At 39.8% G+C, this 24,613-nt stretch overlaps 1 protein-coding gene across 1 annotated transcript in view; it reads left to right on the plus strand.

Moving 5' to 3' along the window:
- Nucleotides 1-204: 204 nt before the first annotated feature.
- The window catches only part of FASLG (Fas ligand), a 38,532-nt gene continuing 14,123 nt past the window's right edge, over nucleotides 205-24,613 (plus strand). The window contains exon 1 of the mRNA XM_053693771.1: nucleotides 205-453. Coding sequence (XP_053549746.1) covers nucleotides 205-453 — 249 coding nt within the window. The remainder of the gene's footprint in view (nucleotides 454-24,613) is intronic.

A 24,613-nucleotide genomic window follows, 5' to 3' on the forward strand; every position in this document is an offset into this window, starting at 1 on the left:
AGGATGTTGCAGCCTTTACCAAATTAAAGTTTAGAAACTAAAAGATGAAGGAGGGGGAGTGGAACAGAGAGGAGGTGAGAGAGGTGGAATGCAGAACAAAACCTATAAATAAACATCAGAGGAAAACCTCACTTATCTGCAGCAGATATACAAAATAGAAGTGATTAAGCAGTCAACTTTAGTTTAATGTACAGGATGACAACAATGCAGCAGAACTTGAACTACACTCCTCAAATTTTTTGGATGGATCAACATATGGCTCCACCAGTACCCAACCGGCCCAACATGTTTCCACAACCTCCTTTCCCAGACTTCAGGAATAAAAGACACAAGGATGGTACCTGCACTTACTTGCTGATCATTTTCCTTCTTGTTCTATTGGCTCTTGCTGGTGTTGGACTAGGAACTTATAAGATTATTGAGTTGCAAAAGGAGCTGGATCAATTCAAAGAGGTAACAGGCAATTGTAATTGCTAATTTGATTTTTTTTTAATTGGTACAGTCCAGAATTTTTTTTTTCAATTAATTAATATTAACTAAGGAATATTTTCTCTACTTTTATTAGACTTCTACACTAAAAATTAGTCCACTGCTAAACTAAACTTATAGTTAATATTTGTTATTTTATCCTAAAATAAATGTGTGATCAGGTTTTATTTTAAAATCTTTTTATTAGCATTTTAACAAATATACTAAATACAAAAAGCAAGGTACAGATACATTGGTCTCAGTGGTATGGTAAAGTGATTAACCCGCGTCTATATAATATATAATTTAAGATTTGGAAATATAATCACGAGTTGCGGAAGCTATTTGTAGATATATGCACTTTTATGGGGCTTAGTTTCTTCTGTTGCTGTATAAATTTCAGAATTTTGCCCCTTGTGATAAAAATGTATTTGATCATTGTTACTAGTATCAGAAGATGAAGTATTTATCCTAAAATATATATCAAAATATCTCCATAGACTTTAATGAAGAAGAATTATGAAACCCTCTGGCTTTTCAAATGCACACAAATATTATATAATGGCTCCCGGAAAAGATGCTATATTAGGTACTTGTAACTTCAGACCTGGAGGTCAGCATTAGAGGATAATTTCTTGTGAAATATTCATATTGATACTGCTAAATTCTGAACTGTTTGCAAATATTGGGGGACATGATTTGAAACCCCATTAAAAACACCACACACACACGTGAGCTATCTATCTATCATCTACATATCTATCTATCATCTATCAATCCTGTCTGTCTGTCTATCTATCAATCTATCTATATGTCTGTCTGTCTATCTATCATCTATCAATCTATCTATATGTCTGTCTGTCTGTCTATCTATCTATCTATCTATCTATCTATCTATCTATCTATCTATCTATCTATCTATCTATATCTGTCTGTCTACTTTTTATATACACCATATTGCATTGTTAGGCAATTAAAATCAGAAGTTTTACTCATATCAGTATAGAACTTACATTATATTTTCCGGTTACATAAAAATATAATAATTTCTGTGGTTAAACTACAAACAATGGAGTTAGAGCTTAAATCTTTGAACTTAGTGTAACTGAAACTGTTATCTGGGCTTTGAAACCTAAGAGAAAATATATGACTGCATGAATTACATAAATCAAAACTAACAAGTTACACATAAAAAAATAAATTAGCTGAGAATTTTTTTATCTGATTGTAAAATCTAACACAGAACCCTTTATATGGATATAATGTATTTATCTCTTAAAACATTTCTAGTATTCTTTACTTAATGGACCTCAACCATCTTTACATGATTACACTGGCTTTATTAAAAGAAGAAATTAATTTATTCGCTTGTTAACCAGCAAACTATAAGATTGATATTGTTCTGCCCATTTTTCTAACTTAGCATCAAAACTAAGGACTTGTTATTTAAATATAATTTTGCTTTAAATGAAATATAACAATTGTTTAAATGTTTATGACATTAAAGTGACATTAAAGGGACATTATGGGGGGGGGGGGATTACATTCTGTAAAAAATAAACTTTCATGATTCAGATAGGGCATGTAATTTTAAACAATTTTCTAATTTACTTTTATCACCAATTTTGCTTTGTTCTCTTGTTATTCTTAGTTGAAAGCTTAACCTAGGAGGTTCATATGCTAATTTCTTAGACCTTGAAGGCCACCTCTTTTCAGAATGCATTTTAACAGTTTTTCACCACTAGAGGGTGTTAGTTCATGTGTTTCATATAGATAACACTGTGCTCGTGCACGTGAAGTTATCTGGGAGCAGGCACTGATTGGCTAAACTGCAAGTCTGTCAAAAGAACTGAAATAAAGGGGCAGTTTGCAGAGGCTTAGATACAAGATAATCACAAAGGTTAAAAGTATATTAATATAACTGTGTTGGTTATACAAAGCTGGGGAATGGGTAATAAAGGGATTATCTATCTTTTAAAACAATAAAAATTCTGGTATAGACTGTCCCTTTAAGTATGTAATTTTAATGCTAGTGGCCCTGTAATGCTTTGTGTTTAATCTCCACAAATGTGTTAAATACATAGTTAACTTACCACTCACGAGCTGCAGAAAACTGCTGGTCTAGAGCCGACCATGCTGCTAACCCAATCAGCAGTGCTAGTTGCTGATTGGATCAGTGGCAGTTTCTGCTCAGGATTAGCAGTTCTCAGTGGCTCCTGGTCGGTACATTAACTATGTATTTAACCCATTTGCCAGGGGAGGGTTAAACGCATAGAATTGCAGGGTTGCTAGTGTTAAAATTACATGTTCTAACAATTTTTTTCACTATAATGTTCCTTTCATTTCAGATCAGTTGTTTGCAATGCGTTTGGCTTTGTGATACCATCGAATTTAGGAAAATATATTTAAAATATTTTTGCTCATTAGAAAGAATTTGAAGCAAACTGATGTATTTTACTTTCCAAAATTAGATAATAAGCTTACCTTTAATAATAAAGGGATGCCAATGACTAGTATGAGGTTGTAAATATTGCTATGTATTTTTAACGTTAAACAAAATTCCATGTAAAACTGCAGGCTGCGTAGCTATCTGGATTTGATCTGTAGTCTCTAGGTCTCGGTTCAGTTTCCTTTAATGTAGCACTAAATAAGCCTGCAACATTAGAGGAGAGCATCTGCAACTTTCCTATGACAGCAAGGCAGGTGTTATTGGATGTAGCAGCTTCATATAACAACAAGACCACCTAAAGCAATAAAAGACATGTTAAGGAAAACTGACCTGCTGCACAAGGAGAGCTTAAGGGTTAGCCTGGTAATGTTTGGAGCATACAGGTCAACTGTGTAACATAGTAACATAATAGATGAGGTTGAAAAAAATACCAAAGTCCATCAAGTTCAACCTATACAAATCTAATAATCTTACAAAAAAGATTCAGGTTTGCGTAAATGAATACCATTAAAAACAAGCAATCATATCCCTGAATCCTGTTTCTAGCCAGAAATGTTTAGAAACCATTTTTAAATGTATCTAAGGTATTGGCATCCACTATCTCCTTTGGTAATGAGTTCCAGAATTATATTGCTCTTACAGTGAACAAAACGTATCCATTGTAGGAGATTAAGGGCTCTATTTAACAAGCTCCGTACGGAGCTTGATGGCCCCTGTTTCTGGCGAGTCTTCAGACAAATGACAAATGAGTAGAGGGCCCTTCTAGCATGTACTGTATGCATCCCTGAACAGTAAAGTATTTAAGGAACACTTGAAACTTTGAAAAGTAGGGAAGAGTTATGTGGAGCGAGGCAGAGACTTCAACAAAATAGGGGCCATTCTGGAGAGGTATTGTAGACAGGACTGTGAGGAGGTATCAAGAGATAAGGAGGTCATGAGCAGAGTGAAGGGGACAGGAGGGAGAGTATCTGGAGACAAGGGCCTCTAGTTATCAACGTGTCTACTTACCTGCCATCGCCGGCCCCAATACGCCCGCCTAAGCTCGCCTACCATCGCCGCCGCAGACCTGAATAATCTCACCAAAGTTATCAATAAAGCTGTCAAAAAGCCGCGCACCAAGTACGGGGCGATGAGCAGCGGACTGTGATAGTTATCACTCATCCAATCTCGCTGCTCTTCGGCTTTTTCCCAGCTTTATTGCTAGCCTGTCACTAAGCACCCACACTAAACTACACTGTTCTACCCCCTATACCGGCGCCCCTGGAGCCCCCCGCAACTAAATAAAGTTATTAACCCCTAAACCGCTGCTCCTAGACCCCGCCGCAACTATAATGAATGTATTAACCCCTAAACGGCCGCTCCCGGAGCCCACCGCCACCTACATTATACCTAGTAACCCCTATCCTGCCCCCCCTATACCGCCACCACCTATAATACATTTATTAACCCCTATCCTGCCGCTGTTGGACCCCGCCGCCGCCTATATTAAATTTATTAACCCCTAATCTGCCCCCCTACACCGTCGCCACCTATAATAAATTTATTAACCCCTATCCTGCCCCCCTATACCGCCGCAACCTATAATAAATTTATTAACCCCTATCCTGCCCCCCCTACACCGCCGCCACTATAATAAAATTATTAACCCCTAAACCTAAGTCTAACCCTACCACCCCCCTAACTTAAATATTAATTAAATACATCTAAATATTATAACTCTTATTAACTAAATTAATCCTATTTAAAACTAAATACTTACCTTTAAAATAAACCCTAATATAGCTACAATATAAATAATAATTATATTGTAGCTATCTTAGGATTTATTTTTATTTTACAGGCAAATTTCAATTTATTTTAACTAGGTACAATAGCTATTAAATAGTTATTAACTATTTAATAGCTACCTAGTTAAAATAAAGACAAATTTACCTGTAAAATAAAAACTAATCTAAGTTACAATTACACCTAACACTACACTATCATTAAATAAATTATTCCTATTTAAAACTAAATACTTACCTGTAAAATAAACCCTAAGATAGCTACAATGTAATTAATATTACATTGTAGCTATTTTAGGATTTATATTTATTTTACAGGTAACTTTGTATTTATTTTAGCTAGTTAGAATAGTTATTAAATAGTTATTAACTATTTAATAACTACCTAGCTAGAAGAAATACAAAATTACCTGTTTAATAACTGCCTGTAAAATAAAAATAAATCCTAAGATAGCTACAATATAATTATTATTTATAATGTAGCTATATTAGGGTTTATTTTAAAGGTAAGTATTTAGTTTTAAATAGGATTAATTTAGTTAATAAGAGTTATAATATTTAGATGTATTTAATTAATATTTAAGTTAGGGGGTGTTAGGGTTAGACTTAGGTTTAGTGGTTAATAATTTTATTATAGTGGCGGCGGTGTAGGGGGGCAGGATAGGGGTTAATAAATGTATTATAGGTGGCGGCGGTGTAGGGGGGGCAGGATAGGGGTTAATAAATTTATTATAGTGGCAGCGGTGTAGGGGGCGGCAGATTAGGGGTCAATAGGTATTATGTAGGTGGCGGCGGGGTCCGGGAGTGGCGGTTTAGGGGTTAACATATTTATTATAGTTGCGGCGGGGTCCGGGAACGGCGGTTTAGGGGGGAATAACTTTATTTAGTTGCGGCAGTGTAGGGGGCGGCAGATTAGGGGTTAATATGTATAATGTAGGTTGCGGCGGGGTCCGGGAGTGGCGGTTTAGGGGTTAATCAGTTTATTAGAGTGGCGGTGGGCTCCGGGATCAGCGGTTTAGGGGGTAATACATTTATTTAGTTGCGGCGGTGTAGGGGGGGGCAGATTAGGGGTGTTTAGACTCGGGGTACATGTTAGGGTGTTAGGTACAGACAGCTCCCATAGGAATCAATGGGATGTCAGGCAGCAGCGAACATGAGCTTTCACTATGGTCAGACTCCCATTGATTCCTATGGGATCCGCCGCCTCCAGGGCGGCGGTTTGAAAAACCAGGTACGCTGGGCCGGAAAAGTGCCGAGCGTACCTGCTAGTTTTTTGATAACTAGCAAAAGTAGTCAGATTGTGCCGAACTTGTGTGCGGAACATCTGGAGTGACGTAAGAATCGATCTGTGTCGGACTGAGTCCGGCGGATCGAAGCTTACGTCACTATATTCTACTTTTGCCGGGCAGCAGGGCTTGATAACTAAGGCGAATCAGCCTCGCCACAAATACGCTGCGGAATTCCAGCGTATTTGAGGTTGACGGCTTGATAACTAGAGGCCAAGGTCTGTGATATGGGGGGAGCAGTGTTATAAATGTCAGGATTTTGTGTTTAATTCTCGAGGCTAGAGGAAGCTTGTGACACAGAGAGGTGCAGCAGTTGAAGTGACATGTAAGGAAGATCAGGCTGGCAGAGGCATTTATTATGGATTATAAAGGAGGTAGACGGCAACAAGGGAGACCAGAAAGGATGTGTGCGGAAGTGGCAAATTTTGGAGATGTTTTTAAAGTTGAAATGGCAAGAATTGACTAAAGACTGGATATGAAAGAAAGACACCAGGCATGGGGTAATGAAGTTGCTATCAACAATTATAGAAATTTGGGGGGTAGAGATTTTGAATAAAGGGGTAAAATAAGGAGCTCAGTTTTGGAGAGATTGGGCTTAAGGATATGAGAGGATATCCAAGATAAAATATTAGAAAGACAGTTAATGATATGGAAGGGGATAGGTCTAGTGCATAGAGATAGAAGTGGGTGTCAATTTAGTAATATTCTATTCTCGCAAAACTGCTGCAGTATATTAGAAACTGTTTCCATTATCTTTTGCCGTATACCGTTTGATTCTCATTGTCTTTCATGTGGTAAACCAGATTTTCCTATTATTTTGAAGAGATTATTTGAACTATGTTAATGGATTTGAATGTCTTAAAAAAAAATAAGAGGAGGCAGAGGCAGCAGCTCTATGCACTTTTCAGCTTGAAGTGCTGATGGAGATGATATATGCAGGGCACATCAACTTTATTAAAGTGATTGTAAAGTTGAATGACTTAAAGCCAAGTATTTAAAAATACTCTTAAAATCATCAGCACTTTAAGTCATTAAACTTTACAATTACGCTTTTTTTTTTTTTTTTAAATACTGACCTTTTTTGTTACTGTAAACACCGCCGATCTTCCACCCGCATCTCCTTCAGTATTGAGCAGATCGATGACGAATATGGTTTCCTTTAATTGTTGTGTGCCCCCTTTGGCGTCCAGCTCGCGAGGCACATCATTATCGATATGCTAAATTCTGAAGGAGATGCGGGCGTAGGATCGGCGGTAAGTTTACAGTAAAACTATTTGAACTAATTTTGTCTGAAATGCATTCACTCTTTCATTAATCCATTTAGATATTAAATTTAAAGGGACAGTCTAGACTAAAATAAACTTTCATGATTCAGATAGGGCATGTAATTTTAAACAACTTTCCAATTTACTTTTATTATCAATTTGTCTTTGTTCTCTTGGTATTCTTAGTAGAAAGCTAAACCAAGTTAGGCTCATATGCTAATTTCTTAGCCTTTGAAGGCCACCTCTTATCTGAATACATTTTTTTTATTTTTTCACAACTAGAGGCCATTAGTTAAAGTGTGCCCTATAGATAACATTGTGCTCACGTCAATAGAGTTACCTAGGTGTCAGTACTTATTGTCTAAAATGCAAGTCTGTCAAAATAACTAAAATAAGGGAGCAGTCTGCAGAGGCTTAGAAACAAGGTAATCATAGAGGTAAAAAGTGTATTAATATAACCGTGTTGATTTTGCAAAACTGGGAAATGGGTAATAAAGGGATTATCTATCTTTTTAAACAATAACAATTCAGGTGTAGACTTTCCCTTTAATACTCAGGGGAAATAAGTGACCTAATGAATTAGTTCAAACTTGTTCATTTGTTTTGCAAATATATGACAAAGGAACAACAAAAAATAATTTTTACCTGTTTACTAGTTTCTTTTTTGGCAAACAGTTTTGTTGAGTCCTAATGTAAAACTTTGAGTAGGACAGTCACAGAAAATTAAATTCCTTTAAAATCCATTTACATTCAACATTGTAACATAATAGTTCTTAGAGATAAATTTGTGTCAGTCACTGTTTAAGGCAGGACTCTGACTTGGTCATTATTTCTTTTGCAAGATGTACCGAGTCCACGGATTCATCCTAACTTGTGGGATATTGTCTTTCCTGACAGGAAGTAGCAAAGAGAGCACCACAGCAGAGCTGTCTATATAGCTCCCCCCTTAACTTCGCCCCCCAGTCATTCTCTTTGCTGGCTCTAAGCAGGAAGGGTAAAGAGAAGAGGTGTTAAACTGTTAGTTTTATTTTATCTTCAATCAAGTGTTTGTTATTTTTAAATGGTACCGGTGTTGTACTATTTACTCTCAGGCAGGACATAGATGAAGATTTCTGCCTGGAGGATGATGATCTTAGCATTTGTAACTAAGGTCCACTGCTGTTCCCACAGAAGCTGAGGAGTACAGTAAAACTTCAGTGTGAGGAACGGTTTCTTGCTATACAGCAATGAGGTATGTTCAGTCATATTTTCTGCAGAGACTGTGTTAACTCAGAAAGGCTGAGGGTAAGCAGTAATCCTAGTGTTATCAGAGGTTTTTACTAGCTTGCATAAAGGGTTAATTTTTTTGTGGGCACTCAGTTTGTTATGTGAATTTGGGACAAACGTTTTTGTGTCTGGGAGTAACGTTTTCCGTTTTCTGGGACATTTGCTTGAGGGTTCTTTGGGGTTGTTTATAACCCACATGGCTTTCAGGCAGGGTTTGCTAGTTTTGTGTAGGCCCCAGCAACATCGAGTGAGGTGGGGCCTACATTTACAAGCAGCAAGCAACTTCTCCTGAGGTCCTGATAGTCTTCTGAGGGACTAATTGAAGCTTTAAACCCCATATTATCGCTTCCTAAGGGCAGGTAGGTCCACAGAAGAGCTGTGGCAAGGTGCTTTAGGGTTTTTTTACCGGTTTTAGACAATTATCAATCCGTTTTTTTCATTTGGGGGTCTATTGCTTTTTTACTTGTGGTGCAATCCTTCTAAAGCTTAGTGGGTACACTGTTAAAATTTCGGAATTTCTGAAGCAATTTTAACCTGTTTTGCAGTTTGTGTATGCCTTTTTTTCTCTTAAAGGTACAGTACCATTTTTGCAAATTGTGTTTTTTTCATTAAATAAAGTGTTTTCCAAGCTTGCTTGCTTCATTACTAGCCTGTTAAACATGTCTGACACTGAGGAAACTCATTGTTCAATTTGTTTATAAGCCATTGTGGAACCCCCTCTAAGAATGTGTCCCAATTGTACTGATATGTCAATAAATTGAAAACAGCATATTTTGACTTATAAGAATTTGGCATTAAATGATTCTCAGACAGAAGGAAATCAAGTTTCGCCATCTAGTTCTCCCCAAGTGTCACAACCAGTTACGCCCGCACAAGCGATGCCAAGTACTTCTAGTGCGTCTAATTCTTTCACCTTGCAAGATATGGCTTCAGTTATGAATACTACCCTCACAGAGGTTTTATCTAAACTGCCAGGGTTGCAAGGGAAGCGCAGTAGCTATGGGTTAAGAACAAATGCTGAGCCTTCTGACGCTTTAGTGGCCGTATCCGATATTCCCTCACAATGTTCTGAAGTAGGGATAAGGGATTTGCTGTCTGAGGGAGAGATTTCTGATTCAGGAAAGATGTTCCCTCAGACAGATTCAGATATGACGGCATTTAAATTTAAGCTAGAGCTACTCTGTTTATTGCTCAGGGAGGTTTTAGCTACTCTGGATGATTGTGACCCTATTGTCGTTCCAGAGAAATTGTGTAAAATGGACAAATATTTAGAGGTTCCTGTTTACACTGATGTTTTTCTGGTCCCTAAGAGGATTTCGGACATTGTTACTAAGGATTGGGATAGACCAGGTATTCCGTTCGCTCCCCCTCCTGCTTTTAAGAAAATGTTCCCCATTTCTGACACCATAAAGGACTCATGGCAGACGGTCCCTAAGGTGGAGGGATCTATTTCTACTCTGGCTAAGCATACAACTATACCTATTGAAGACAGTTGTGCTTTCATTGATCCTATGGATAAAAAGTTAGAGGGTCTCCTAAAGAAAATTTTTGTTCATCAGGGTTTTCTTCTTCAACCTATAGCATGCATTGTTCCAGTAACCACTGCAGCTGCTTTTTGGTTTGAGGCTCTAGAAGAGGCTCTTCAGATGGAGACCCCACTAGATGATATTTTGGACAGAATTAAGGCCCTTAAGATGGCTAATTCTTTTATTACAGACGCCGCTCTTCATCTTGCTATGTTAGCGGCAAAGATTCAGGTTTTGCCATTTTAGCGCGAAGAGCGTTATGGCTTAAGTCCTGGTCAGCTGATGTGTCATCTAAATCTAAGCTTTTGACCATCACTTTCAAAGGTAAGACCCTATTCGGGCCTGCACTGAAAGAGATCATTTCAGACATCACTGGAGGGAAGGGTCATGCCCTCCCTCAAGATAAGTCAAATAATCCAAGGACCAAACAAAATAATTTTCGTTCCTTTCGAAACTTCAAGGGTGGTCCCGCTTCCTCTTTCCCTGCTGCAAAGCAAGAGGGGAACTTTGCTCAATCCAAGCCAACCTGGAGACCTAACCAGGCTTGGAACAAGGGTAAACAGGCCAAAAAGCCTGCTGCTGCCACTAAGACAGCATGAAGGGGTAGCCCCCGATCCGGGACCGGATAAAGTAGGGGGCAGACTTTCTCTCTTTCCTCAGGCCTGGGCAAGAGACATTCAGGACTCCTGGGCCGTAGAAATTGTAACCCAGGGGTAACTCCTAGATTTCAAAGATTCTACTCCAAGGGGGAGGTTCCATCTTTCTCAATTGTCTGTAAACCAGACAAAAAGAGAGGCATTCTTACGCTGTGTAGAAGACCTTTTTACCATGGGAGTGATCTGCCCAGTTCCGAAAACAGAATAGGGGCAAGGTTTCTACTCCAATCTGTTTGTGGTTCCCAAAAAAGAGGGAACCTTCAGACCAATTCTAGATCTCAAGATCCTAAACCAATTCCTAAGAGTTCCATCCTTCAAGATGGAGACCATTCAGACTATTTTACCAATGATCCAGGAGGGTCAATATATGACTACAGTGGATCTAAAGGATGCATATCTACACATTCCTATCCACAAAGATCATCACCAGTTCCTCAGGTTTGCCTTTCTGGACAGGCATTACCAGTTTGTGGCTCTTCCCTTCGGGTTGGCCACGGCGCCAAGAATCTTCACAAAGGTGCTAGGGTCCCTTCTGGCGGTCCTAAGGCCGAGGGGCATAGCATTGGCGCCTTATCTAGACGACATCTTAATTCAAGCATCGACTTTCCAACTTGCCAAGTCTCACATGGACTTAGTGTTGGCTTTTCTAAGATCTCATGGGTGGAAGGTGAACGTGAAAAAGAGTTCTCTTATTCCTCTCACAAGAGTTCCATTTCTGGGAACTCTGATAGATTCGGTGGACATGAAAATATTTCTGACGGAGGTCAGGAAATCAAAGATTTTAACCACCTGCCGAGCTCTTCATTCCATTCCTCGGCCGTCAGTGGCTCAGTGTATGGAGGTAATCAGACTTATGGTAGCGGCAATGGACATAGTTCCGTTTGCTCGCTTGCATCTCAGATCACTGCTACTATGCATGCTCAAACAGTGGAATGGGGATTATGCAGATTTATCTCCTCAGATAAATCTGGATCAAGAGACCAGAGACTCTATTCTTTGGTGGTTGTCACAGGATCACCTGTCCAGGGGGATGTGTTTCAGCAGGCCAGCGTGGGTTATTGTGACGACGGACGTCAGCCTACTGGGCTGGGGTGCAGTCTGGAATTCCCTGAAAGCACAGGGTTTGTGGACTCAGGAGGAGGTCCTCCTACCAATAAATATTCTGGAATTAAAAGTGATATTCAATGCTCTTCAGGCGTGGCCTCAGCTGGCTTCGGCCGGATTCATCAGGTTTCATTCGGACAACATCACGACTGTAGCTTATATCAATCATCAGGGGGGAACAAGGAGTTCCTTGGTGATGATAGAAGTTTTCAGGATAATCTGATGGGCAGAGACTCACTCTTGCCATCTATCAGAGATCTATATCCCAGGGGTGGAGAACTGGGAGGCAGATTTTCTAAGTCGTCAGGCTTTTCATCCGGGGGAGTGGGAGCTCCATCCGGAGGTGTTTGCTCAACTGTTTCAGCTATGAGGCACACCAGAATTGGATCTGATGGTGTCTCGTCAGAATGCCAAACTTCCTTGTTACGGATCCAGGTCAAGGGATCCTCAGGCAGTACTGATAGATGCTCTAGCAGTACCCTGGTCGTTCAACCTGGCTTATGTGTTTCCACCATTCCCTTTCCTTCCGCGTCTGATTGCCAGAATCAAACAGGAGAGAGCTTCAGTGATTTTGATAGCGCTTGCGTGGCCACGCAGGACTTGGTATGCAGACCTGGTGGACATGTCATCTCTGCCATCATGGACTATGCCACTGAGACGGGACCTTTTGATTCAAGGTCCATTCAAGCATCCAAATCTAATTTCTCTGCAACTGACTGCTTGGAGATTGAACGCTTGATTTTATCAAAGCGGGGTTTCTCTGAGTCGGTCATAGATACCTTGATTCAGGCTCGAAAGCCTGTCACCAGGAAGATCTATCATAAGATATGGCGTAAATATCTTTTTTGGTGTGAATCCAAAGGCTACTCATGGAGTAAGATCAGGATTCCTAGGATTTTGTCTTTTCTCCAAGAAGGATTGGAGAAAGGATTGTCCGCTAGTTCCTTAAAGGGACAGATATCTGCTTTGTCTATTCTGTTGCACAAGCATCTGGCAGATGTCCCAGACGTTCAGGCTTTTTGTCAGGCTTTAGTTAGAATTAAGCCTGTGTTTAAACCTCTTGCTCCGCCATGGAGTCTCAATTTAGTTCTTAAAGTTCTTCAGGGGGTTCCGTTTGAACCCATGCATTCCATAGATATTAAGCTTCTATCTTGGAAAGTTCTGTTTCTAGTTGCTATCTCTTCAGCTCGAAGAGTTTCTGAACTATCTGCATTACAATGTGACTTGCCGTATCTTGTTTTCCATGCTGATAAGGTGGTTTTGCGTACCAAACCTGGGTTCCTCCCTAAGGTTGTTTCTAACAGGAATATCAATCAGGAAATTGTTGTTCCTTCTCTGTGCCCTAATCCTTCTTCTAAGAAGGAGCGTCTGTTGCACAACTTGGACGTGGTTCGTGCCTTGAAGATTTATTTGCAGTCAACCAAAGATTTTCGCCAATCATCTTCTTTGTTTGTTGTCTATGCTGGAAAGCATAGAGGTCAAAAGCCTACGGCTACCTCTCTTTCCTTTTGGCTGAAAAGCATCATCCGTTTGGCTTATGAGACTGCTGGACAGCAGCCTCCTGAAAGAATTTTAGCTCACTCCACTAGAGGCTTTAGTTAGAATTAAGCCTGTGTTTAAATCTGTTGCTCCGCCATGGAGTCTCAATTTAGTTCTTAAAGTTCTTCAGGGGGTTCCGTTTGAATCCATGCATTCCATAGATATTAAGCTTCTATCTTGGAAAGTTCTGTTTCTAGTTGCTATCTCTTCAGCTCGAAGAGTTTCTGAACTATCTGCATTACAATGTGACTCGCCTTATCTTGTTTTCCATGCTGATAAGGTGGTTTTGCGTACCAAACCTGGGTTCCTCCCTAAGGTTGTTTCTAACAGGAATATCAATCAGGAAATTGTTGTTCCTTCTCTGTGCCCTAATCCTTCTTCTAAGAAGGACCGTCTGTTGCACAACTTGGACGTGGTTCATGCCTTGAAGTTTTATTTGCAGGCAACCAAAGATTTTCGCCAATCATCTTCTTTGTTTGTTGTCTATGCTGGAAAGCGTAGAGGTCAAAAGGCTACGGCTACCTCTCTTTCCTTTTGGCTGAAAAGCATCATCCGTTTGGCTTATGAGACTGCTGGACAGCAGCCTCCTGAAAGAATTTTAGCTCACTCCACTAGAGCGGTGGCTTCCACATGTGCTTTTAAAAATGATGCTTCTGTTGAACAGATTTGTAAGGCTGCGACTTGGTCTTCGCTTCATACCTTTTCGAAATTTTACAAATTTGATACTTTTGCTTCTTCGGAGGCTATTTTTGGGAGAAAGGTTTTGCAAGCAGTGGTGCCTTCCGTTTAGGTTCCTGTCTTGTCCCTCCCTTCATCCGTGTCCTAAAGCTTTGGTATTGGTATCCCACAAGTTAGGATGAATCCGTGGACTCGGTACATCTTGTAAAAGAAAACAGAATTTATGCTTACCTGATAAATTTCTTTCTTTTGCGATGTACCGAGTCCACGGCCCGCCCTGTCTATTCAAGACAGATAGTATTTTTTATGTAAACTTCAGTCACCTCTGCACCTTATAGTTTCTCCTTTTCTTCCTTGGCCTTCGGTCGAATGACTGGGGGGTGGAGTTAAGGGGGGAGCTATATAGACAGCTCTGCTGTGGTGCTCTCTTTGCTACTTCCTGTCAGGAAGGACAATATCCCACAAGTTAGGATGAATCCATGGACTCGGTACAGCGCAAAAGAAAGAAATTTATCAGGTAAGCATAAATTCTGTTTTTTTATTTTTTTCAGACATTTTTAGTTTGCTTTGGGTCATGGACTGCTGCACTGACATTCTACAGTAAAATCTCTTAATACACTTTTGAATGAATTGTTCCCTCAATGATTGCAAGGCATCCAGGCCTTGAGGCAGAAAAGCAGCCCCAAGCAATGATGCTCCCGTCATCATGCTTCACAGATAGAATAATGTTTTGGTGTGCAGTGCATTTTTTCCTTCACACAGTAAGGCCTAATTATCACTGTGTGAGCAGACATGATCCGATATTGCGGATCATGTCCGCTGCACATCGATAAATGCTGACAGCATAAGCTCTCGGCATTTATTATTGCACCAGCAGTTCTGGTGAACTGCTGGTGCAATACCGCCCCCTGCAGATTCGCAGCCAATCGGCCGCTAGCAGGGGGTGTCAATCAATCCGATCGTATAGGATTGGGTTGATTTTCGGCGATGTCTGTCCGCCGCCTCAGAGCAGGAGGACAGGTTATGGAGCAGCGGTCTTCATAACTTGTGTTTCTGGCGAGCCTGAAGCCTTGCAAGAAACACGGGGCATCAAGCTCCATACAGAGCTTGATAAATAGGCCCCATAGCATTTTAGCCAAAAAGTTCAACTTTTGCCTTTTCTGTCCACAACATATTTTCTATAGAATTGTTGTGGGGGTTTAGACAACAGTGGTTTTCATTTCAGTGTCGTTCAATGAACACCATTCTTGTTAAGTGTTTTTTCTGATAGTGGGCACATGAACAAAGATGATTGCAGTGTGTAGAGTTTTTGCTGTTAACCCATGGGTTCTTTCTCATCTCTTTCGCGATGGCCTGTTGTGCTCTTGGAGTAATCTTTGCAGGAAACTCATTTTAGAGAGAGTATCAACATTTCTGAACAGTGCTGGATTGGATTGGCCCATTGGGATGCTGGGAGTTTTCCTGGTGAGCCGCCGGCACTGCAGGGCCGTATCCTAGACGGAGTTGCAGAAGCAGCCTTCAAGCCAGGAGACAGAGAAAGCATTGAGCACAGCATAGCACATCTATACAAGGCTGCTCTGCTCTTGGAAGCCCAAAGTTAATGGGCCTGGGGAGGGGGGGGCTGCTGGGCCTTGCTGAGGGTCAGGGGGTGCCAGGCCGATGGTTTGCAGGTTTGGCTGCTTGGGGGTGGGGGAGTTTGGGGTTGGGCTGGTCTTCCAAAATTTCAGGGTCAGTCTTATTTCTCAGTCTGGCCCTTTTTCTTAATGTATCCTTTTATAGACAATTTTACTTACTGTAAATTAATGATCACCTAAGCAATGCTTTGCAACCTTTTCCAGGTTTATGCATCTCTATAATGTGTATTCTGAGGTCCAGTGAAAGGTATTGCGATCAAAGCATGGTTCACACTAACCAGATTTGTCAGTAAGCAGGCTTTGTGTGCAGGGATTTGTGGGCAAGGTACCGGTGCAAACCACACTTCCCATCTAATCTCCTTACATGATGTAACAGCTATAATGGCCCTTTAATTAAAACCCCTGACTTCATATAGCTTTTGAAGACGTTGCTAACATAGACGTTCACTTACTTTTTTTTTTATATAATTTTTATTGAGGTTTACAAACATGCATGACATATAGTTTGCACGGTTCAAATATGCATCCGACAAAACAAACAGAAAGGTCATAGGAATATACATACACAGTAGAATGTCAGCGTACAGTCCAGAACAACATATCTATATAGATCTATACATATATTACAAACTGGACGACCCTCGGACCTTCAAAGTTACCCAATATTTATGAAGATACACCAAGCCTCTATATAGTGAAGGCATACTAGAACTAACCTAATAAAAACTGTAAGATGCAATGCCTCATATATTTCCATAAACAAATACTTAATATTAAAGGTGCAAACCCCATAAAAAACCTCTTTTTTCTTTTTAATAATACGGTAAAGAGCCCCCCTAGTTTGTTAAAACAAAATTGAAGTAAGAAACACCCCAAGTGAGAAATGGTGGTCACTCTTAGACCACCTGTGTCAGAAACAAATGAGGTGCGATGATTGGGGGGAAGGTTAACTTGTCCACTTTTGGGCCCAATACATAGAGTACTAATGGTAAACAAGCAACCCCCTAGAATACATAGAAGTTAGCGTAAAGCGCACCCCAGTTACAAAAAAGCATGTGGCCCCTCGTGGACCATAGGTGCTAAATAGAGATAAGGGGTAAATATTGGGGGATATAATAGTAGGATGGAGTATTGAATCTCTTAGTGTACTCTTTTAGGTTACTATAGGCCTCCCCAGGATCTCAAATTATACACACTTCCAAAATTATCAGATATATAGAACCAAAAGTTTTAAATTAGCTTGATCTCCAAAGCTTAATTTTAGAAGCCACTATCAAATTTCAGAGCATATAGAAATGACTCAATGGGAAATATGTTACTTTAAGCTCTCACAGACCCCTTATGGGCCTCTAGGATTATGTGGGATTCATTATATATTAGAATCTCGTACTATTAGAACAACTCAGTGAGAGATGCAAATTCAAACTTAAAGGTAACTTTTGGGCCTCAATAGGTGCTCTAAAGTTGCTTAATATAATACATATTTAAATAACAAATATAAAATTATTATATAATATTGAGTGACACAGGTATCCTGTACACTACCTATATTAATCTCCGTTTACCCTCTTATGTAGTGAAGGCCACTCTTGGACCTCAGTTAATGTTTCTTTTGAACTCTGAGGGTTTTGAATGGCTCAGGCCTCTATAGGACCTGCATACACCTCATTTGTATACAATCAATGTGATGGCAATTGTTCTAGAGTAGTAAATGACATAGGCTACCTGCATATCTGCTACACTAATATATATAAATATAATAGGTGAACAGTTCAGGAGGAAGGCTTTCTTAACCAATTTGAAGCAGACAAAATTAGGTTAACAAGCAAATATAAAGAGAATGTCCATATTAAACACTCAAAATAATAAAAGCTGTGTCTTCAACCATGATGCCCTCCAAAATCACACCTCCAAAGTGCAGCATAAAACAAGGGGGTCCTGCCTCTCTCATATAAATGTCTAAAAAAAAAAAAAATCAGCACGTTTGACACTGGAATATCTGCAGCTTTATATGACAAACAAATATTGCCCTATTTTTAGCAGCTACTTTATTGTTTATAAAGACATGCTTAGCCTACAATAGCTGATGGTCAAAGAGCCTGCAGGGGATGTCTGCAAGTTGTAGATTAGCATTAGCCCCCTCACTAATTGTTGTAGCAATAAATAACTAAGACACTGTACAATAGAACAGCACTCCCCATACCTTTAAGCAAACCCACCATAAATCAGCAGTTTCCCTGAAGAAAAGAAAAGAAAAAAAAAAAAGGAACATGAAGACTGACTTTTAGAGGAAAGAATACTGAGAGGGAAACCAATAAAACATAAGTAAATAAACAAACAGAAGAACACAGTCAGTCAATTATCCGATGCCAGACCGAATGTTCACTGAAAAGGAGGCACTGAAACATGAACGGCTTTCAAAACCCTCAGAGGGGTTATATTGCTGGCCATAAAAAATGTTCCCCTGTGACAGAAAACACACGCCAGCATTATCTAAAGTCGCTCCTCTCTCCTTCGAGCTGTCCAAAGCAGGCAGGGAATTAGCAATGTCCAGAGGAGAGTTAACTTCCATAAACAGTCTCCTGTCATCAGTAAAAATTATAGCATGTGAGATAGCACCAGTCTGCTGATCGCATACCTGGTAGTCATCCCCCATGTTCCCCATCCCCCAGAGGTTGCTCCCTGAGCAGTCAAAGAGTGATTGTCCTGAGAAGGGGGGCCGGCCGCATCCCCCCAACCAGAAACATGACGCAAGGGAGAGAGCCCTCCACAATCACTCTTCAAAGCAGTGTCGTAGTTTCCCTCCGTGCTGGTCAGCTCAGTAGACATACTTAGGTGTGCTCTAGGGTTAATCAAAATGGCGTCTGCTCCTCCTCTTCTTTTAGCTTCAGGCTGTTCACACAGTGCTGCTGTAGATTCAACAATAGATGTGAGGCGATCAAGCCTAGTTGTAATTAGGAATTCAAACTCCTGCATATAAGCTTGTATGGCTAAAAACACTTCCTCCTGAATTACAGCCATGACAAGGCTGCATGACCCGGGTTACCTGGGGGGGGGGGGTATTAGGAGCTTTCCAAACAGGCCGCCGCCTACAGCCCTAATGATGCTTTGTGCTGCAAAGTCATGTATTCAGGAATGCCTTATATAAATCTCTTCAGCGAGATATAATGCAGCAGAATATGTACTTTAGTAGTGTAGATAATGCCTGATTCTACTAATAATCGGCGGATTAGTGGTAGTTCTTTTCCAGCTTCAGATATTGCGACCAGCTAGGATCGCTGCCGGACACGCCCCCCACTTACTTTTTTCTATTCTGCACTGTGAATTATTATTTAATATCTTCAAAAAAAGTGTAAAAGTACAACTGTTTGTGTATTATTAGCTCAGTGTTATTTTGTTTGTCTGTAAATCTGACTTAGATGAAGATCAGACCACATTTTTTGAGTAATCAATGCAGAAATCCTGGTAATTTCAAAGGGTTTGCAACTTTTTTCAAATGTAACAGATTAATTCTCTGTAGCCCTTTCTGGTAGCCAAGGGATTAGTAGTGTTTCCATACTTCCTCTCGTAACCTTAAGCTTTAATGCAACCCAACCAAACTGAGGGCTAGATCAGTGGTTCTCAAACCTAATGAACGCAAGGCCGGACGTGTCCAGGGCCCTGTAGTGTATATGTATATGTATTTATATTAGTGCTATTTTCTTTTACCATTAACACATATACCAAGTAAATGTGAAGCAAGTAACACTGGCAGAGGAAGCAGGAGGCATGAGGGCACAGTAACATTGAAAGCCAAACAGGTCACCTTGCATTTTGTGATAAAACTGGTAAGGTTGAATCTGCAGCAAATAAATTATCTTGCACAGGTCAGGATTCTGTAGAGAACTTGACCTGCTGCCCATAAGTTGACAGACATACAGACACCAACATAGATAAACAGACTGCAAATAATATTGGTGTAAAAAATAAAGTAATTGGGCTTATCCTACTACAAGATGTTTCACCTTTAACTGCAAGGACTATTTTCCTTAGTGTGCACACATTTTTTTTCCTTGCACCCCAGCTATCTCTGGAAGAACTAAAATTAATTCCTATCATAGAGAAAGCAGGAAGCTGGAAGGACATGACTCTTCACTGCTTGATGAGCACATTTCTTTCTTTTTTTTGGTGAAACACAACTTTTTTAAAACAACTTTAAAATAACTAAACTAGACACACATGAACATCTCTTATTTAATGTTAAGATCCAGGGTGTCCATACTTTGTTTTTAACTCACATGATGCATGATGCATAGCCAGCTTAGCATCAGTTCCTCACACCCTCCTTACTTCCTCCTCCTTCCTTTCCAGGGCGGGCTGAGACGTCTGTGTCTGACAGCAACTCCAGACTCCTCCTCTGGCTCACCAACTTAAGTTGCAATATTCCTATTTCTGCTGAGGGGAGCGAAATAACCCCAGAGCAAGCCACACAGAAATGTAAGCACTATGTGTTCCACACAGTGTGGGGTGATCACACAGAAGGACCATGGACAGGCTTGAATTCCGTGTATTGTAGGAAGTGTTACTGCCCATTATTAGAGGATCTCATTATCTATCTAACCAGACTATACTCCAGCTTCTCCCACCAGCAGTGTTTAATGAAGCTTTTCTGCTCTCTGTCCCAGTTGAACTTAGCTCCACTTGCAAAAATAGTACAGGAACTTTGTTCCCATGCATTCTCGCTGGACTTGACCCCTACTGGATTATTATTTCTGAAATTAACCACTTTTTTTTTATCAAAGACATTAGTGAGATAGGATCTAGATTTTTAGAAACTTGTCAGAGTGATGTACACCTCCTCCTGCTAGGCATAATGAGATCTGTGCTTACACATATTTCACACATTTTTTTTAAAATCTTATTCTGAGTCATTATTTTTTTTGTGTGTGTGAATACAATTCTACAAATCTTTTACATTTATTTTACATGTATTTTTATATTGGCAAATCATAGAATATTCTTATGGTCTACTACTCAGTACTTAGAGATCTACTGATAGATCCTGGTCTACCTTTTAAGTACACCTACCATAAAGTATGGGAAAGGTAAGCAAATTATGATTAAATGGAAATTCCAAACAAACTACAGTGATGATAAACTGTACATGTTAAAATTAGGTCCAGAATCTAAGCAATATTATAGAGGGACTTTTAATGATCACTTCTAAAGAAGAAGCACTATAAATCTAAATTTAAAGCTAAATCTAGACGTGCAATTCTAATACCCTGTGCTCCTGCTGCCCACTTCAAAACTCAACCTTTGGATTCATTTAAAACCGTTAACTCACACAAAATATGAGTTTTGAAGTGAGCATGGGCTATTAGACTGGCTAGATTGAAATGTAAGTTACAGTGCATCTTTAATAGAAGTGATCAATTAAGTCCTAATATTTCTTAGATCCGGAACCTGATCTTAAATCAAGTAAAGTTTATCATCACTTTAAAACATTTGCGTATTTCAATTTTTAACAGAAAAAAATGTGTAAAACTCTTGTGTCTGCAACATTGTTTTTAGTAAAAGTTATCACTATTTCAGTAAGAGCCTTTCCAACATTTCAAGCAGAATATCTGTGTGCTCATGTCAATTAAGTAACCTCTGACATAACACTATCGGGCAGACACACTGTTTAAAATGCTGGTACAACGGTCATATCTAAATATGCTCAGCTTGCCTATGCACAGTAAAAAAGTTCTTTGAAATAGTGATAACTTTTACTATAAGCATTTTATGCTTATACAAGATTAATGTGGTTGTTAAGGGGTTTCCTAGCACAGCTATGCCATAAGTGGAAAAATTGTGCTAGTACTGTATACCTCACTTCTGGAGTAGTAATATTGTGAAGTGTCCACTTTTAGCCAGTTGACTCACAGATCACATGGTATGGAGCTGATGCTAAAGCTCCTAGGATTTAAACACACCTGATATCCACTGTCAGGCAAAGTAATTCCATTTATCTGTACCATGGGCCTAAAAGATTTTTCTTATATAGTGAAGTACAGCACACCCGCTTCTTACAAGTAGATAACGCCCACTGCTTACTTGTGAACAAGAGCTCATGCTAAGGGCTAGATTACAAGTGGAGCGCTATTTTAACGTGCAAATTTACCCCTTTACGGACGCACGTTAAATAACCAGCCAATACAAGTAGCTGGCAAATGCTCTCGCAAGCTTGTTGGAACACTTTGTGCTTAGAGCAATTAACCAGACGTTCTGACGTCTGGTTAATTGCTCTAAGCACAAAGTGCTCCAACAAGCTTGCGAGAGCATTTGCCTCTGGTTAATTAAAAAAATGTGCTCCAATTGCCCCCAAAATAAAGTGGACAGTTGTTTTATATAAATAAAAAATATGACAAAGCAGTTATAAGGGTTAAAGTGAGGGGATGTAGTGTGTTAGAAAGTAAACAGCACTGAAAAGGGTCCTTACCTAGAGGTGAATGGGGACTGTGTTTCCACTGTAAATATATATGTATGTGCTTAAATACATATATATTTATGTGTTTATATGTGTATATGCACATAAATATATACTGTATATGTATATATTCATATACATATATATTTTTAATTTCTGCCCAACTCTGAGCAAATTACCCCCTGTGCTGCTTTGAGAACGAGGCTCCCATTAGAGCCTATGGAAACACGTTCTCATGATTTCCATGCGCTGGTATTACTGAGTGGAGTGCAAATATCAAGCTCGCGAAAGCACAGTTTTGTGATCCACTCATAATCTATGCCTAAATCTTTATATTCTTAAGCATGCCTGTCTTATATCTAAGCAGTAATTACACATATATGCACCGCGATTCTAAGTAAAAAATAACTTTAATACATTATTATTAAAATAATTAGAATACACAAATAAAACAATTGTTACAAATTTACTGCCGGCTAGATAAGTGAGCTCTTATTTATACATAATAGGATTCTGTATTGAAGATGCATGGAGATGCACTTCTTCAAACAGTGTCATGGACCTCCTTATTTGCGTCAAGCCATCAGATGTGGAGTCAGATACTTTGTTAAGTCACAAGGAGGGTGAACTTGATCCATATATGGAGGTCTATGAAATTGGCTGTATTGTAGCTAAAAATAATTCATGTGCCTCTGTATAGTGTAAGGGTCAAGGTATGGAGAGCACAAAAAGGCCACTGTTATGTTTGTTATGACTGGACTAACCATGGTTGACAAAAAGTAATTTATGTAATTTACAAAGGATCCTTGGCCCCTTATCATTTACTCCCTCAGAAACAAACAAATATGGTGGTGTAAAGTTCTCTCAGTACAGCCTTCACTTCAGGCAGGTAAAGTAAAAGATGTATGCAAGACTTTTTTTACTGAAGGGGTTAAGGATGAAACTAAAAGATGATATTTCCAGGGCAGGAAGACATTTTCTTCATGTTAATCTTATGTGATCATTTGTAATAACTAAGATTCAAGAAAACAAAAGAAGCAGTTGGCAGAGACACATAAGAAGTTAATTAATTATGCATCCAAATTTGCTATAGGTAATCAGTTGTATATGTTAACTGGACCCTCAAAATGATTTATTACCATCATATGGCTTGTGATGGTTAATTGGCACCTATCAGTATATACTGGCTTGTTCCAAACATTCGGCTAGATTTAGAGTTATGTCAGTAAAGACCCGTGTAGCTAACGCAGCTTTTTTTCACAACGCACCCTTAAGACAACGCTGGTATTTAGAGTTGTCTGAAGGGCTGCGTTAGGCTCCAAAAAGGGAGCGTTGAGCCGAATTAACCGCCACTGCAACCCTCAATACCAGCGTTGCTTATGGTAGCGGTAAGCTGGCAAAACGTGCTTGTGCACGATTCCCCCATAGGAAACAATGGAGTAGTTTGGGATGAAAAAAAACCTAACACCTGCAAAAAAGCAGCGTTAAGCTCCCAACGCAGCCCCATTGTTTCCTATGGGGAAACACTTTCTAAGTCTACACCTAACACCCTAACATGAACCCCGAGTCTAAACACCCCTAACCTTACACTCATTAATCCCTAATCTGCCGCCCCCGCTATCGCTGACACCTGCATTATACTATTAACCCCTAATCTGCTGCTCTGGACAACGCCACAACCTACATTATACCTATGTACCCCTAATCTGCTGCCCCTAGCATCGCCGACCCCTATATTATATTTATTAACCCCTAATCTGCCCCCCCCACGTCGCCGCTACCTTACCTACACTTATTAACCCCTAATCTGCCGACTGGACCTCACCGCTACTCTAATAAAGTTATTAACCCCTAAACCGCCACACTCCCGCCTCGCAAACCCTATAATAAATAGTATTAACACCTAATGTACCCCCCCCCAACGTTGCCGGCCACCTAACTTCAAGTATTAACCCCTAATCTGCCGAACGGACCTCGCCGCTACTCTAATAACTGTATTAACCCCTAAAGCTAAGTCTAACCCTAACACCCCCCTAAGTTAAATATAATTTTAATCTAACAAAATAAATTAAATCTTATTAACTAAAGTATTCCTATATAAAACTAAATACTTACCTGTAAAATAAACCCTAATTTAGCTATAATATAACAAATAATTATATTGTAGCTATTTTAGGATTTATATTTATTTTACAGGCAACTTTAAAACCCACCACCCACATACCCCTACTCTAACCCAAACCCCCCTTAAATAAACCTAACACTACCCCCCTGAAGATCTCCCTACCTTGAGTCGTGTTCACCCAGCCAGGCACCGATGGACCAAAAGAGGACATTCGGAGCGGCAGAAGTCTTCATCCTATCCGGGCAGAAGAGGACATCCGGACCGGCAGACATCTTCATCCAAGCGGCATCTTCTATCTTCATCCATCCGGAGCGGAGCCATCTTCTTCCAGCCGACGCGGATCCATCCTCTTCAACCGACGCCTACTCGCCAAATGAAGGTT

The sequence above is a fragment of the Bombina bombina genome, chromosome 10, assembly GCF_027579735.1.
Source record: "Bombina bombina isolate aBomBom1 chromosome 10, aBomBom1.pri, whole genome shotgun sequence".
NCBI lineage: Eukaryota > Metazoa > Chordata > Amphibia > Anura > Bombinatoridae > Bombina > Bombina bombina.